Here is a 14,906-nt window from a genome sequence, read left to right as displayed (position 1 = left end):
CTGATTTAAAAAAAAAAACAAACAGAGAAAAAGGACGGATTGAAAGCCGTATCGTCCGCCCGTATCAATCATCTCATGCATTGATAACAGCTGCCAAGTGCTTGGAATTACTGATTAACTCATTCACTGCCATTCACAGTCTGGAATTGAAAATATGACATAGAGCGCCATTCCCCAATTTGTTTGGATTATGTTTTTTCATGCTTGGACGCAGATAAAGCGCTGGCCATGGTCTCTGGCACTGTTTTTTCTTTTCCACAAGGGTGCAACATTTTCTTTTTCTCCATGTGAGCATTTTGTTCCAGCATCAGCTGTTAGCTCACGGTCTTGTTTGCCACTTTGGACCTTTCTATTTTGTTACCTGTTGCAATTTTGTTCCTGCTGACTTTAACTCATTCACTGCCATCCACAAATGTATTCGGGAATTGAAAATATGACATAGAGCGCCATTCCCCAATTTTGTTTTTCATGCTTGGGTGCAGATAAAGTGCTGGCCATGGCCTCTGGCAATGTTTTTTCTTTTCCACCAGGGGGCATAATTTCCCTTTTTTCCACGTTAGACAGTTTCAGCTGTTGTTAAAGCGCTATATCAACCAATATGTATGTATTGCATTGTATTTTGGACGGCCACCCGCATTTCAAGCTCATATAACTCCAGAGCCTTATATCCTTTAGGAATTAAACTCTTTTCTGATGAAAGAAGAGAGTCTAAGGTTCCTAAATGCTGTATTGAATGTTTAGGCCGTCCTCTTCTTTTCCTTTCGGCTTTTCCCTTCAAGGGGTCGCCACAGCAAATCAGTGTCCTCCATCTTTAGCGGTTTGATCCGCACGTTTGTTTCGTCCTAAAAGTCAATATTCTGTGGGTCTTGGCATTCGGGTGACAATGACAAAAACCCTGGCACAGGAGTGGACACATTTTTAGCACAATGTCTGGCAGTGAATGAGTTAAAATAGCAAGCAAATGAGAAGTGAAACCAAAAATAGAGGAAATCAATGTGGGAAATGTGTCCACTTCAGAAATGACTTAGTATGTTGGTCTTCGAGAAATGGAGGTTGAGGGTTGTCAAAATGACAAGTTGATTTGACAGTTTGGCTTCTTGCTCCAAGCTGAGAACACAAAACTGCTGTGAAGTAGTTCAGGTTTTTTTCACAAGCATGAAGCACTCTGTTCCCAGCTTTAGATAAGACAAATACTATTTAGAATCTGCTGACAAAGAACAAATTACGTAACTTCATAAGCATGGACATGATTGATAACCAAGTTTCCCCCCCCCCATTGTGTTCGCATCAAGAATTATTCATTCATTCATTTTGAGAACCGCTTTATCCTCAATTGGATGGCGGGGGAGGTGCAAGAGCCTATCCCAGCAGGGCACATGGAGATAAACCAACATTCACGCTCACATATCGGGTCAATTTGGGAGTATGCAATAATAATAATAATATTAATAATAATAATACATTTCATTTCTAAGCGCCTTTCAAAACTCTCAAGGTCACTTTACAGTCACAGGATCAGTTTTTCTGCGGGTGAGCAGCGGCAGCCACACGCGCCATCGTTCACTCAACCCTGAATAACTCAAATAGATAGAAAGTTAGCTAGCGAGCTAATAGATAACTAATAGATAGCTAGCTAGCTAACTTATAGATAGCAAATATATAGCTAGCTAGATAGCCAGCTAGCCAGCCAATAGATAGCAAATAGATAGCAAGCTAGATCGCTAGCTAGATAGCCAGATAGCCAGCGTTCACTAAACCCTGAATAACTCAAATAGATAGAAAGTTGGCTAGCTAGATAATTGATAACTAATAGATAGCTAGCTAGCTTATAGATAGCAAATATATAGCTAGCTAGATAGCCAGCTAGCCAGCCAATAGATAGCTAGCTAGATAGCCAGCACGATCGCTAGCCAGATAGCCAGACAGCCAAGATGATGATACTAGTGCAGCGTGTTCTACCAGAGACAAATTCCTTGCCTGTTCCACACACTTGGCCAATAAAGAATATTGTGATTGTGATGATGGTGACACGTGTGCCGACTCACCTTCAAATGAAGACACGGGAGAGATTTGAAAAGGGTACAAGTGGGAGGAGTTAACGCATTCCTCTTCATTCTCCGTTTTCACTTCAATTGTCTGGCAGACGAATGGTAAGAGGTCGTTTGAAATCACATGTTCTTCTTCACTCGAAATATCTGCACGTACACACACAAGATATCAGTGTGACAAGTTGCAACATATTTTTTAATGAAAAGTGATTAATTAACTTTCTTGAACTCCTTCACTGGCAGACGCTGTGCAAAAAATGTGTCCACTCCAGTGCAAGGGTTTTTGTCACTGTCACTCCAATTCCAGGACCCACAGAATATTGAGTTTTAGGACTACATAAAAATTCAGCGTAAGACACCTTAGGCTATCTTCTTTCATAGAAAAAAAAAGAGTTAAATCCTAAATGAGTCTGGAGTTATATGAGGCTGAAATGAGGGCTGCTGTCCAAATTGCAATGCAATATTGGTTGATATAGCACTTTAACAACAGCTGAAGCAGGAACAAAGCGCTAACATGTACAAAAAGGGAAATGCTGAATCCTGATGGAAGGGGGAAAAAAAACATTGCCATAGGTCGGACCAGCGCTTTATCGACACCCCCCGCAAGAAAACAACAAATTTGGGAATGGTGAATCCCTGTCACACTTATCAATTGTCGAATATACTCGAGAATGGCAGCGAATAAACACAGGCAAACAAAGGTACCTTTGGTTGGGAGGGGCATTTGGACTTCAACCTGCGGTTCTTGTTTGAAGTTGTCAAGTTGTACAACGTGAAAGAGAAGAGGGGCGCTGTCAAAAGACCCAGACGCTTTCTGAGAGAGAGAGACAGACAGAGAGTAGGATGGGTGGAGGTGGGGGCGAAGACAAGGAGTCAGTACAGTGATACCTCGGCTTACGAACGCTTTAGCTCACCAACTTTTTGCCTCACGAACATTAAATTCGCCAGCATATAATCTTGGGTGACGAACCAAACCACACGGCGCCACGGTGGCTGGCGGACTAGTTTTCCACACCCACTTCCATTGAGTGCAGACGTGGTTTGTTATCGAGTGGAGTACCTTTGCTATTATGGGAGTGAAAGACCCCACCACAGGCTAGTGTTAAGCCGAAGAAGACAAACGAATATGATGGTCGAGCAGAAAAAGGAGATCCTCGAAAAACACCAACGAGGTGTGCGTTTGTGTGACTTAGCGTCCCAGTACCAGTACGCTAAGTCGACCATTGCTACGTGTGGCTAAGGATGTATCTGTGTTGTCTAAGCAACGGTCTCAGGCAATAGAAGAGGTTGAAAAACCTCTGTTGATTTGGATTAACGCAAAGCAGCTAGCAGGGGACAGTGTGAGTGAGGGTATTTTCACTGAGAAAGCACGACAACTTCATTCGGATATCATCAAGAGGCAACGACATCGACCACCATCACAAAGGTCAATAAAATGACATCATACAGTACAGCTTATTTCTTTAATTACAATACAATAGCATAGTATTATACAAAAAAATAAGATATAACTTGTGTAGTTTGAAAGCTTATTTCATAGAAAATGACGTTTTATGGGGACTTGGGAACAGATTATTCTCATTTTAATTGTTTCTTATGGGAAATACATGTTTGGAAGACAAACTTCACGGCAGCTACCAGGGGACAGTGTGAGTGATGGTATTTTCGCCAAGAAAGCACAGCACCTTCACTCGGAAGGTGACTCTCCTTCCCAACAGTAACTCCCTCCCTCCATCCCACCTCCTCCATTCCATCAAGCCATCAACTAAATTAAATTTCTCCACTGTGAGACTAATAAAGGCATATCCAATCCAATCCAACTACTATCACAACGGTAAATCAAATATTATACAGTACAATTTACTTCTTTAATTACAATCCAATAGCACATTTGTAATACATAAAATAAGGTCTATTTTGGGTAGTTTTAAGGCATATTTAGTTGAAAATGATGTTTTATGGGGACCCTGCTGTTTGTCTTTTAGTTACCTCTTTATTCTCTTTGAGCCCACTCTCTTTGTTGCTCCTCTTCTTCCCTAAATGCATAGGCAGAGAAATATAGATATTCAAGAAAAAGCCACTCCCTTTCCGGGGTGGAAATCAAATGAAACTCAAGTGAAATGCTAACGTCAAATGCAGAATACGATTTGAAATCTGGATCAGATTCGAATTTGCAAAAAGTCAACCTCTGACATGACACAGAAATCCAATTTGAATCATTGTCACCATTGTCGTAACAATGCTGACCTTTGCGTATACTTCTCTCCGAAGATGACAGGATCTTGTAAACCCGGAAGGCATTTGTTCCTTTTTTGTTGCTTTTATCCTTCACCTCCTCAATATCGGGCAGGCTGTTCATGGCACAGCGGAAATTTGCCTTCCACGTCTTGGGATCCGGACGGTCTTTTCCTGGCTGGTATTTACCTGAATGGTCACAAATGAGAGCAAAGCATCAAGTCGCATGGTCACAACTTATGATTTTATACAATATCAGTGTCTGAAATAACATCTGCCCGGACGCCCGTGGCGTGCAACTTTTACGTTGGGCGTACAAGTTACAAAACTTTTTTGAGAAAAAAAAACAGAAACTTTTCTTTCAAATCAAACATTTGCTTTTTTTCAATAAAGCAAACGTTTGAACGAATTTTTCGAAATCGTAATAAATTATTCAGATTTCAAAATCTTCGTTTGGTTTGGAAATGTCTGAATTTCGGTTCGTTTGGCAATTTGCATCCTCGGTACGGCAGCCAATCAGAAGCCTGCTTCGTGCTTCCGGACTTTCCTGAGCGTTATAAAGTCGTGCATTTGCATATCATTTTCCAATGAAGATGCACAGAACCTCAGACCCAGAAAAAAAGATTCAAAAGAAGCTAACAAAATGTAAGACGCTACAAAACGTAAACGTACATTATCCGCGTGTGGCTGCCGCTGCTCACTCACAGAAAAACTTATCATGTGACTGTAAAGTGTCCTTGAGAATTTTGAAAGGCGTTTAGAAATTAAATGTATTATTATTATTAAAAGCATCGTGGAAAGAGGAGTTCACGTGGCTTGTAGCAGACGACGCAACGCAAACATTGCATTGTGCAACAGGCCGAAGACTGGATGGACAAACGACAACTGGAGCAAAATAATTAGCAAGGCATATTTACCATCAATTAAGCAAGGGAGCATTTGTGGGAGGTACATCCGTCATAAAAACAATTCTTAATACTTTGCAACAATGTTTTTTTGTGCGATTAGTCATCTTATTGTGTTTCAAGTTGTGAAAAATGGGCCAGGCAACTTTATGGCCGGGCAGGCAACTTTTCAGTGTTGTCTGCCGTGGTGTCCGCAAACTTTTTGTTATGAGTTTTAGACACTGACATTACAAGCATTTTTTTTACCTCTTGGTATTCCCTTTTTCCGCATTACCCGCCACAAAAAGAAAAAAAAAAAACCTAAAAATGCGGGAATGGCGCTCCACGTCATTCTTTTCAATTCCCGAATAAATTTGGGAATGGCAGTGAATGAGTTAAGAAAGCAGGAAACAGATACAGTACATTCGATGATGCAACATTTTATATATGTAATAATAATAATAATACATTTCATTTATAAGCGCCTTTCAAAACTCTCAAGAACATTTTACAGTCACAGGATAAGTTTTTCTGTGGGTGAGCAGCGGGAGGCACACGCGGTAGCGTTCACTGAACCCGGAAGTAACTCAAATAGATAGAAAGCTAGCTAACTAACTAATACATAGCTAGCTATATAGCTATACAGCTAATAGATAGCCAGCCAGATAGACAGCCAGCCAGCTAACTAGCTAATGGCCTGCCAGCTAGCCAGCTAATACTGTAGAGAGCCAATAGATGGCCAACAGCTAATAGCCTGCTTGCCAGCCAGCTAATAGAAAGCCAACAGCCAGCCGGCCAACCAGCTAATAGCTATCCAGCTAGCTTAATTAATGTGCTTAACCTTAAAAATGTGTCAAATGACAATCAGAAATATAGTTTTATAGCAGGTTTTACTCCCAATATTGACAAAAAAAAGTCGGAGTCATTACCAGTATGCATGGCCCATTTCATGAAAAGAGGAGCATCTTTCTCCAAGTCCCAGCCATGGCGAGCAGCATGCATCCAAGGGATCTGAAAGATCCTTTTTTCCTACAGATAAGTAACGTTGATCACCATCCCATTGACCCAAATGGCAATGTACAATAGGACTGAATGAGTTAGCATTTCAGAATGTGATTTCATATTCACCAAACATCTTTGTCTTTTTATGAGAAGTACTCTTATGCACCGATAGGTCACAAATCAGAAGTGGAAAGGCTAATCGAGAATGCTAAGCTATCAGCTCTGAACTACTTTTAAAAGTGCGTTTAACTCATTCACTGCCATTCCCAATTTTTTCGGGAATTAAAACTATCACATAGATCGCCATTCCCGAATTAGTTCGGGTTTTGTTTTTTTCTTGCTGGGGTGCCGATAAAGCACTTGCCATGACCTCTGGCAATGTTTTTTTTTCTTATCCATGAGGGGGCAGTACTTCCCTTTTTTCCATGTTGGCGCTTTGTTCCAGCTTCAGCTGTTGTTAAAGCGCTATACAAACCAATATGGATGTACAGGTAATATCCGACTTACGACCAAGTTCCGTTCCAACCAAATGGTCGTAAGTCAAAATGGCCGGAAGTCGTAATCCATTCAAAATGTTGAATAGAGACTCGGAGGCAAAATGACTCGCAAACTCCTCGCCTCTGGTCCCATCACACAGTCAATTGCTGTACGAGAGTGAGATGCTGGCTGGCTGGCCAAAATTGTTGTGTGGGTTGCAGTGCCAGGCCTCGAATTAAAATGTTAAAAATAGGGTCTGGAGGTCATGGTCGAAAGTAGGAGTGGTCGTAAGTCAGATGTTACCCGTATTTTGGACAGCTGCCCTCATTTCAAGCTCATATAACTCTAGACCCATCCAATTTAGGAATTAACTATTTTTTTTGTTCTGATGAAAGAAGAGAGTGTAAGGTTTCTAACGCTGCATTGAAGATTGATGTCATCCTAAAAGTCAATATTCTGTGGATCCTGAAATTCAAGTGACAATGACAAAAGCCCTGGCACTGGAGTGTACACATTTTTGCACATCGCCTAGCAGTGAATGAGTTAATGTTTGAATGCTATGGTATGATTTTCTGTCACATTTGTGAATGTGACACTCAGTACAGAGTAAAGATGGCAGGAAAGCTTGATTTGAAAAACGAAAATAAAATGGAGCGCTTTCTCATAATCAATGAAAGTACTTACTTTGTTGACCCATTTGAGGCCTGGTATTTGGCAAGAATTGATCTGTTCCTCCAGCCATGGCCGCATCCTCATTCTATCTACAGGCATTGTGGTATCTGAACACACATTCACACCGAAAGTTATTCGAGGTAGAGTATATACAGTGATACCTCGGCTTACAAAGGCTTTAGCTAACGAACGTTTCGCATTAGGAACATTAAATTTGCGAGAATATAATCTTGGCATACAAACTAGTTTTGTGGAAACACAAGGAGCGCCACAATGAGTGATGTGTCGTTCGCGAACGAGCCCGTTCTTGGAGCTCGTGAAATGGCAGCCAGCTTTATTTCATATATTCACCGCCCCCAGTCTTCGGTTAAAGCCGCACGTGATTGGTCAAGATCTGTGGTAGAGGAGGGAGGGGACAAACGCGAAGATGTACAACCAAGAGCTCTTTGAGACACTATGCAAAAAGCTATCCATTCCATCAAGCATGTAAAGTGACCTTGAGAGTTTTGAAAGGCGCTTATAAATGAAATGAATTATTATTATGATGATTATTATTAAGCCATCAATGACCATCACGAAGGTAAATAAAATGACTATATTATTCAGTACAGTTTATTTCTTTAATGACAATACCATAGCACATTTATTATACATAAAATAAGATATATTGTGTGTAGTTATAAAGGACAACCGACACCATTTTTTTGTTTCCTAACTGACATCAGAAAAATATTTTATAGCATCTAAAATACCCAAAAGGCTGATATTTTTAGTCAAATGAAAAACGCCAATAAAAATGACTTAAAGGGTCCCAAAACTACTTCAAAATGACCTCAGAAAGTTTCAGTTTCAGAAGGTCCCGCCCCCTTGTTCGTGACGTCACGCCAGGGCATCTTACCTTTCTCGAGAATCAAAACAATGGCTTCAGATTCGGAGAAGATGCTTTCTTGTTACTCATCCAGTTCTGAATATGATTCAAATAGTTCTGGAGAGGAAAGCATAAATATTTGCAATCGATTAAAGAAGCCCTTCCATCTCATTTTGAGGAGTCTGGACTCCAATATAGCACCCAGAATATGCACAAGATGTCGCCAAAGCTCCGTTGGAAATGGGCTGATTTGTCTGCTGGGAATTTGTGTTAGCTCGTATCAAATAGTAGTTTTGGTGCAACACACAACGATTCACCATCGCGTTATTTATGCTTTTTCCTTCAAATTTCGCCATCAACGCTGATCAACACAGTTTTCAGATCAAACAAAGTACCCAAAATGCATTGTGTGTCGCTTTCTCGGTCAGGGGGCGTTCCAGATGTGACGTCATGTCAGGCATTGTCATCAACTCAAAAACCAGACTTCCTGATATTCAGTGCGAGTTTTAAAATGTAAAATATAGCTATATGCGGTGGAATCTTTGTAAAATACGCATAGTTGAAGTCATTTGAAGTGATTTTACAAATTATGGACACAACTTGTCCGGAGGCGTCGGTTGTACTTTAAAGCTTATTTAGTTGAAAATTATGTTTTATGGGGACATGTGAACGGATCATACTCATTTTAATGGTTTCCTTTGAGAAATTAATGTTTGGAATACACACTTTTCGCCTTACACACACTTTTTGGGAACCAATTAAATTCGTAAGCCAAGGCATCACTGTAAATGGAAAGCATGATTTCCAATGACAACATTATAATGAAGATGGCAAGAGAGAGCGAAAGAGGGACTTGCCAATGACAAACCTCGTCAATGCAGTTTGTGAAGGATTGCGCAATCTGAGGTGAGGTGAAACTGCTTCAATCTGGAACAGGAAATACGTTAAGTGAGCAAATTTCACAGTGACATCATGGAGATGGTCCGATAAATTACTAAAAATCAAAAACCACACAACTAATACAGGTACATCCGAGTTACGACCAGCGCGATTTACAACCACCCGTGACTACGACCACCAGATACCCCCCCTTTTTTTATTCTACGCCTGGCACCGCAACACGCAAGCAGCCGGCAAAGCGTACTACAATTTGGGCCAGCCAGCATGTCACACACTCGCACAGCAATCTACTGCGTAACTACACTCAATACAGTAGTTATACAGTGCAGATACCGTCTCCTGTAGTATTGTACAGTGTTTTTCCCTTCGGCATCCGCCTGTGAGCGAGTGCGTCAGGCGACCTCTTCTGGCCGTTAGGAGGGAGAGTGATTTTTCAACAGCTGTATTCTTTACGTATCAATGTTGTATTTAAACCACTATGTGTGACTGAATATTCCTGCAACCAACTACAGTGATACCTCGGTTTACGAACTCCTTGGCTTACGAACGTTTTGGTTTACGAACGTTAAATTTATGAACATTTTACCTTGGCATACAAACTATTTTTCGGGATACACTAAAAGCGCCACAATGAGTGATGTGTCGTTCGCGAACAAGCCTGTTCTCCTAACAACAAAATGGCAGCCGACTGTTTTTGTCCTCTATTCCCCGCCCCCAGTCTTTGGTGAATGCCACGTGATTGGTCAAGAACGCAGCAGGGGGGCGCAGGGTTTAAACAGTAAAGAGACAGGCAGATGACAGAGAGAAAATGGATAGAAAACAGTGAAATTTGGACTTGTTTGAACTTAGATAGTTCAAAGGCAGAGTGTAGACTGCAATGATAAAATATCCCATCAATTCATGAGGAACAAGGTAAAATTATCGCAGAGAAAGCACCTCCAAGGGATCATTCCTCAAGATGGTGAAAGAAGAACGCTACGTTCCTCATCAAGTGTTTAATGCTGATGAAACTGGCCACTCCATCCCATGAAGCCATCAACGACCATCACATAGGTAAATAAAAGGATTTTATTATACAGTACAGTTTATTTTATTTAATTATAATACCATAGCACATTTATTAGACATAAAATAAGGTATATTTCATGTAGTTTTAAGGCTTACAAATTAAAAAGTCGAAAATTATGTTTTATGGGGACCTGGCAATGGATTATTCTCATTTTAATGGTTTCCTATGGGAAATTATTTTTTGGGATACACCCTTTTCGCCTTACACATTCTGTCTGGGAACCAATTAAGTTCGTAAGCCAAGGTATCACTGTATTAATTAAAAAAATCAATTTTGGGCAAAGGGCTGATTGGCGAATCTGGTTAGCACAGGCACCTCACAGTGCAGAGGTCTGTGATACGATTCCGGGCTCCAGCCCTGTTGCGTGGGTTTTCTCTAGGTACTCAGGTTTCCTCCCACATTCCGAAAACATGCATAGAAAGTGAAAACAACTCCCTAATGTGTCGGTTGGTGGAAGTGTGAAATGGTTGTTGCCGTTTGTGTGCCTTGCGATTGGCTGGCAACCACTTGAGGGTGTTCGCTGCCTACTGCTCAAAGGTGAAGGCCACTGGTGACGGCACACCCGTACATATAAACGCTTGTCGTTATTAAGATATCCTGTAATTATTCATCCAACTGAAAAAAACAAGATGTTACGTTGAACCCTGTGCACCCTCCATTTAGCTGATACAGTATCTTCCAAAACGAGAAATGGATTAGATTGGATTGGATTTGCCTTTATTAGTTTTGCAATGGAGAAATTTACATTTCACAGCAGCAAAGTTATGAAAGGAATGAAAGTAGAAAAACAAAATACAGGAGCTGCTGGAAAGGCAGCCACTTGCAGTGTAGCAAATTTGAGGTTTTCTTTCATAAAAATTTCCACTGATGTCTGCAGACATTTTTTTACATGACGCAAATAATGTGTCTTGTGAATAAATTCAACATTCCTTTGAAAATGTTGAAACTTGAACCCAAACCCAAAGTTTATTTTGTTAATCATCCGCAATCATTTGCGGCATCCGGATCTATTCCATTTTTGATCCCAAAACCTCTCCAGCTTGGTGTGTCCCCTACGATCTATCAGTGGACCCTCAGCTTCCTGACAAGACGGACACAACAGGTCAGACTGGGAAATATATCATCCACAACACGAACCACGAGCACTGGAGCCCCGCAAGGATGTGTCCTCTCTCCATTGCTCTTCTCTCTCTACACGAACGACTGCACCTCAACGCACCCAGCTGTCAAATTCATAAAGTTCGCCATGACCGATGACACCACGGTCATCGGTCTCATCAAAGACGGCGACGAGTCTGCGTACCGACAACAAGTGGAGCAGCTGGAGCTCTGGTGCAGCCGTCACAACCTGGAGCTGAACACGCTCAAGACAGTAGAGATGACCGTGGACTTCAGGAAACATCCATCACCACAGCTACCCCTCACACTATCCAATTGCCTCGTGTCAACCGTTGAGACCTTCAAGTTCTTGGAAATCACAGTCTCCCAGGACATGAAGTGGGAGGTCAACACCAACTCTGTCTTGAGAATGGACTTGCTGAGGCTGCTAAAGAACCATGGCCTGCCACAGGAGGTGCTGCAACATTTCAACACGGCTGTCATCGAATCCATCCTGTGTTCTTCCATCACCGTTTGGTTCGGGGCCGCCACAAAAATGGACAAAATCCGACTGCAACGGACAGTTAGGACGGCGGAAAAAATCATTGGCACCGCACTACCCACTCTCGAGGACTTGCACACTGCAAGAATCCAAACTAGGCTCAGAAAATCTTACTGGACCCTCCGCACCCTTCCCACCACCTTTTCCAGCTACTCCCCTCAGGCAGGCGCTACCGATCCATGCGCACCAAATCCAGCAGACATTTAAACAGCTTCTTCCCCCAAGCCATTAACTCTTTGAACTCTTTCAACAGTAGCCCAAATGGAACTGTATAGTGCCACTTAGCAATTTTTGATGATGATACTAGTGCAGCGTGTTCTACCGGAAACAAATTCCTTGTGTGTTCTACATACTTGGCAATAAAGATGATTCTTATTCTGAGACAGATACTGAAAGGAATGATGCAATGTAAAATACATATTTTTCCTTTTAAATTCCATTCAATCTCAGTTATCTATTTCCTATATATTTGGATTGGATTGGATTTGCCTTTATTATATTTGCTATTTTTAAGCTATCTATTAGCTGTCTACCTGGCTGGCTATCTGGCTAGCTATCTAGCGAGCTATCTATTAGCTATCTAGCTCGCTATTTGGCTAGCTATCTAATGGCTAACTAAATGCTATCTATCTATCTATCTATCTATCTAATAGCGATCTATTATCTATCTATTAGCTAGCATCCTACCGATTTGAGTTACTTCCGGGTTGAGTGAACGTTGGTGCGTGTAGCTGCCGCTGCTCACCCACAGGAAAACTACCTAGTTGGCTATCTATTTGCTATCTATTAGCTATCTGGCTGGCTTACTAGCGATGTAGCTGGCTATCTATTAGTTATACGGCTACCTAGCTAGCTGTCTATGTAGCTAGCTATCTAATAGCTATCTATTAGCTAGCTTTCTATCTATTTGAGTTACTTCCGGGTTGAGTTGAGTTGGCGCGTGTGGCTGCCGCTGCTCACCCACAGACAAACTACCTAGCTGGCTATCTATTTGCTATCTATTAGCTATCTGGCTGGCTAACTAGCTATGCAGCTGGCTATCTATTAGTTATACGGCTACCTAGCTAGCTGTCTATCTAGCTAGCTATCCAATAGCTATCTAGCTAGCTATCTAATAGCTATCGATTGGCTAGCTTTCTATCTATTTGAGTTACTTCTGGGTTGAGTGAACGTTGGCGCGTGTGGCTGCTGCTGCTCACTCACAGAAAAACTTATCCTGTGACTGTAAAGAGACCTTGAGAGTTTTGAAAGGCGCTTAGAAATTAAATTATTATTATTATTATTATTATTATTATTATTATTATTATTATTATTATTATTATTATTAGAGTTTAAAAAAACAACATTGTTATTTTTGTGTAACGTGATCTGATCACAGTCCGTCAAGCCAGATAAGCCAGTGGCACTCCCCAAGAGTGGTACAACATGCCAACCGAACAAGTCAAACTGGGTGAAACGCCATCATGGCTCCACGACATATGTTCAACTATCTTTTCAAAATAACACAGCTCCATTTATAAAGTTCTTCAGATGACAAAATGGTGGTCTAACCATGAACTAACGCTTTGCTTATTTGAACCACAGCAAGTTGGCATATTGCACAATATGGGACATTTACCTGACTTGCAAAAACGTAGTGGTGCAATTGTATGATATATTTTTGGCTATTTGACTGGCCAGGCAATAGCTATCTAGCTGGTTGGCTGTAAACTGTCTCGCTGGCTGGCTATATGCTGTCTAGCTGTTGGCTGTAAGCCGTCTAGCTGTTGGCTGTAAGCCGTCTAGCTGGCTGTAAACTGTCTAGCTGGCTGTAAACTGTCTAGCTGGTTGGCTGTCAGCTGTCAAGCTGTTGGCTCTCTGGCCAGCTGTTGGTTATCTGGCCATCTATTACCTAGCTAGCTAGCTTTCTATCTATTTGAGTTACTTCGGGGTTGAGTGAATGCTGGCGCATGTGGTAACCACTGCTCACCCACAAAAAAAAATAACATGTGAGTGACCTTGAGAGTTTTGAAAGGCACTTAGAAATGAAATTATTATTGTTGTTATTATATATACTGGTGCTAATAACAACAGCACATGCTAACAGCACAGAAGTTTCAAAATAATTTCACTTGGCCACAGACGTCATTTGGCTGCACAGGAAACACAAACACGCCACAACTACGTAAGATGTGTAAAAAAAAATCTTCTTCTTTTCCTTTCGGCTTTTCCCATCAAGGGGTCGCCACAGTAAATCAGTGTCCTCCATCTTTAGAGGTTTCATCCGCATGTTTGTTTTGGCCAAGCTTTTACGTCGGATGCCCTTCCTGACACATCCCTCTGTATTTATCCGGGCTTGGGACCGGCACAAGAAGACTTATGTCCCTATGTGGCTACAGAACAAGCAACTGACTCAGTCAAATGCTCCCAAACACAAAATGGTCATCGGCACAGCAAAACTATACTCGCCATTCAGCTCTAACGGTAATCATTACTATACAGTATGCCTATTTTGCTTGATGCAGTGTTTATTTGCATGTGTTTTGTAAAAAAAATACTGGTGCTAAAAAGTTATTTGTAAAACTGACATTTGACGAAATCCACCAAGACAGTCGCAAGCGTAAATAAAAATCAGGAGTCAAGAGAAATAACGAGTTGACCACAATCAGTAACTCCTCAAATTTCGGAAGCGAACAAGGTGAGCCAAAAGCGAAAATAAAAGCCAGTCCGCGTAAACAAAAGTGAGAGTAAAACCAGTAGTTTCGCTTACGGGGAGAGCAAGGATCCGTCACGGCGAACCCGCAAGCAAGACAGAAGTTGTCACAATCAATGGCACAAGCAACAGAAACGGCGCTGGTGCTAATATGCGGAAATTGTCTTACTTGTCGACTTTGGGGACGCTTCTGTCTGTCATAATATGCACAACTGGTGAGGGGAGCGGGGTGTCAACGACGTTTGGTACAAAGGGAAAGTAAAACGCTGGTAGGTTTGGTTTCTAGTTCAGAGTGAAAGCAAAACAAGGTTAGTGCGGAGAGTGGGGGCTCTATTTGGAAAGCCCCCGCAGAGGTTCCACACTCGCCAACGCGGAAATGTGTGGCCCATAGTGATGTGT

General features: G+C 41.5%; 2 protein-coding genes and 1 long non-coding RNA gene across 13 annotated transcripts in view; 2 read left to right on the top strand and 1 right to left on the bottom strand.

Annotated features, from left to right (window-relative positions):
* The window catches only part of LOC148902465 (uncharacterized), a 27,200-nt gene extending 14,452 nt beyond the window's left edge, over positions 1-12,748 (top strand). Inside the window, exon 2 of the mRNA XM_088991028.1 lies at positions 11,195-12,748. Coding sequence (XP_088847154.1) covers positions 11,402-12,022 — 621 coding nt within the window. The 5' untranslated portion in view covers positions 11,195-11,401 and the 3' untranslated portion in view covers positions 12,023-12,748. The remainder of the gene's footprint in view (positions 1-11,194) is intronic.
* Positions 1-14,906, top strand: part of LOC148902461 (uncharacterized) — a 128,552-nt gene that overhangs the window by 47,041 nt on the left and 66,605 nt on the right. The gene's annotated exons all lie outside the window — the stretch shown is intronic.
* LOC148902464 (interferon regulatory factor 2-like) overlaps positions 1-14,906 on the bottom strand; it is a 21,714-nt gene extending 6,808 nt beyond the window's left edge. Inside the window, exons 1-10 of one of the 11 annotated variants that reach the window (XM_088991022.1) lie at positions 14,565-14,906; positions 9,055-9,113; positions 8,217-8,303; positions 7,558-7,712; positions 7,331-7,425; positions 6,097-6,196; positions 4,296-4,472; positions 4,038-4,084; positions 2,754-2,862; positions 2,046-2,195 (exon numbers count right to left, since the gene is read on the bottom strand). In XM_088991022.1, coding sequence (XP_088847148.1) covers positions 2,046-2,195; positions 2,754-2,862; positions 4,038-4,084; positions 4,296-4,472; positions 6,097-6,196; positions 7,331-7,417 — 670 coding nt within the window. In that variant the 5' untranslated portion in view covers positions 7,418-7,425; positions 7,558-7,712; positions 8,217-8,303; positions 9,055-9,113; positions 14,565-14,906. Of the gene's footprint in view, positions 1-2,045; positions 2,196-2,753; positions 2,863-4,037; positions 4,085-4,295; positions 4,473-6,096; positions 6,197-7,330; positions 7,426-7,557; positions 7,713-8,216; positions 8,304-9,043; positions 9,114-14,564 lie in introns of all 11 variants that reach the window. The other 10 variants (XM_088991017.1, XM_088991018.1, XM_088991020.1 and 7 more) reach the window with 10 other exon arrangements.

Source organism: Hippocampus bargibanti, linkage group LG02, assembly GCF_051943395.1.
Source record: "Hippocampus bargibanti isolate YZ-2025 linkage group LG02, ASM5194339v1, whole genome shotgun sequence".
Taxonomy (NCBI): domain Eukaryota; kingdom Metazoa; phylum Chordata; class Actinopteri; order Syngnathiformes; family Syngnathidae; genus Hippocampus; species Hippocampus bargibanti.
Note: the sequence above shows the minus strand (reverse complement) of the source record. Positions and strands in the feature narration are given on the sequence as shown.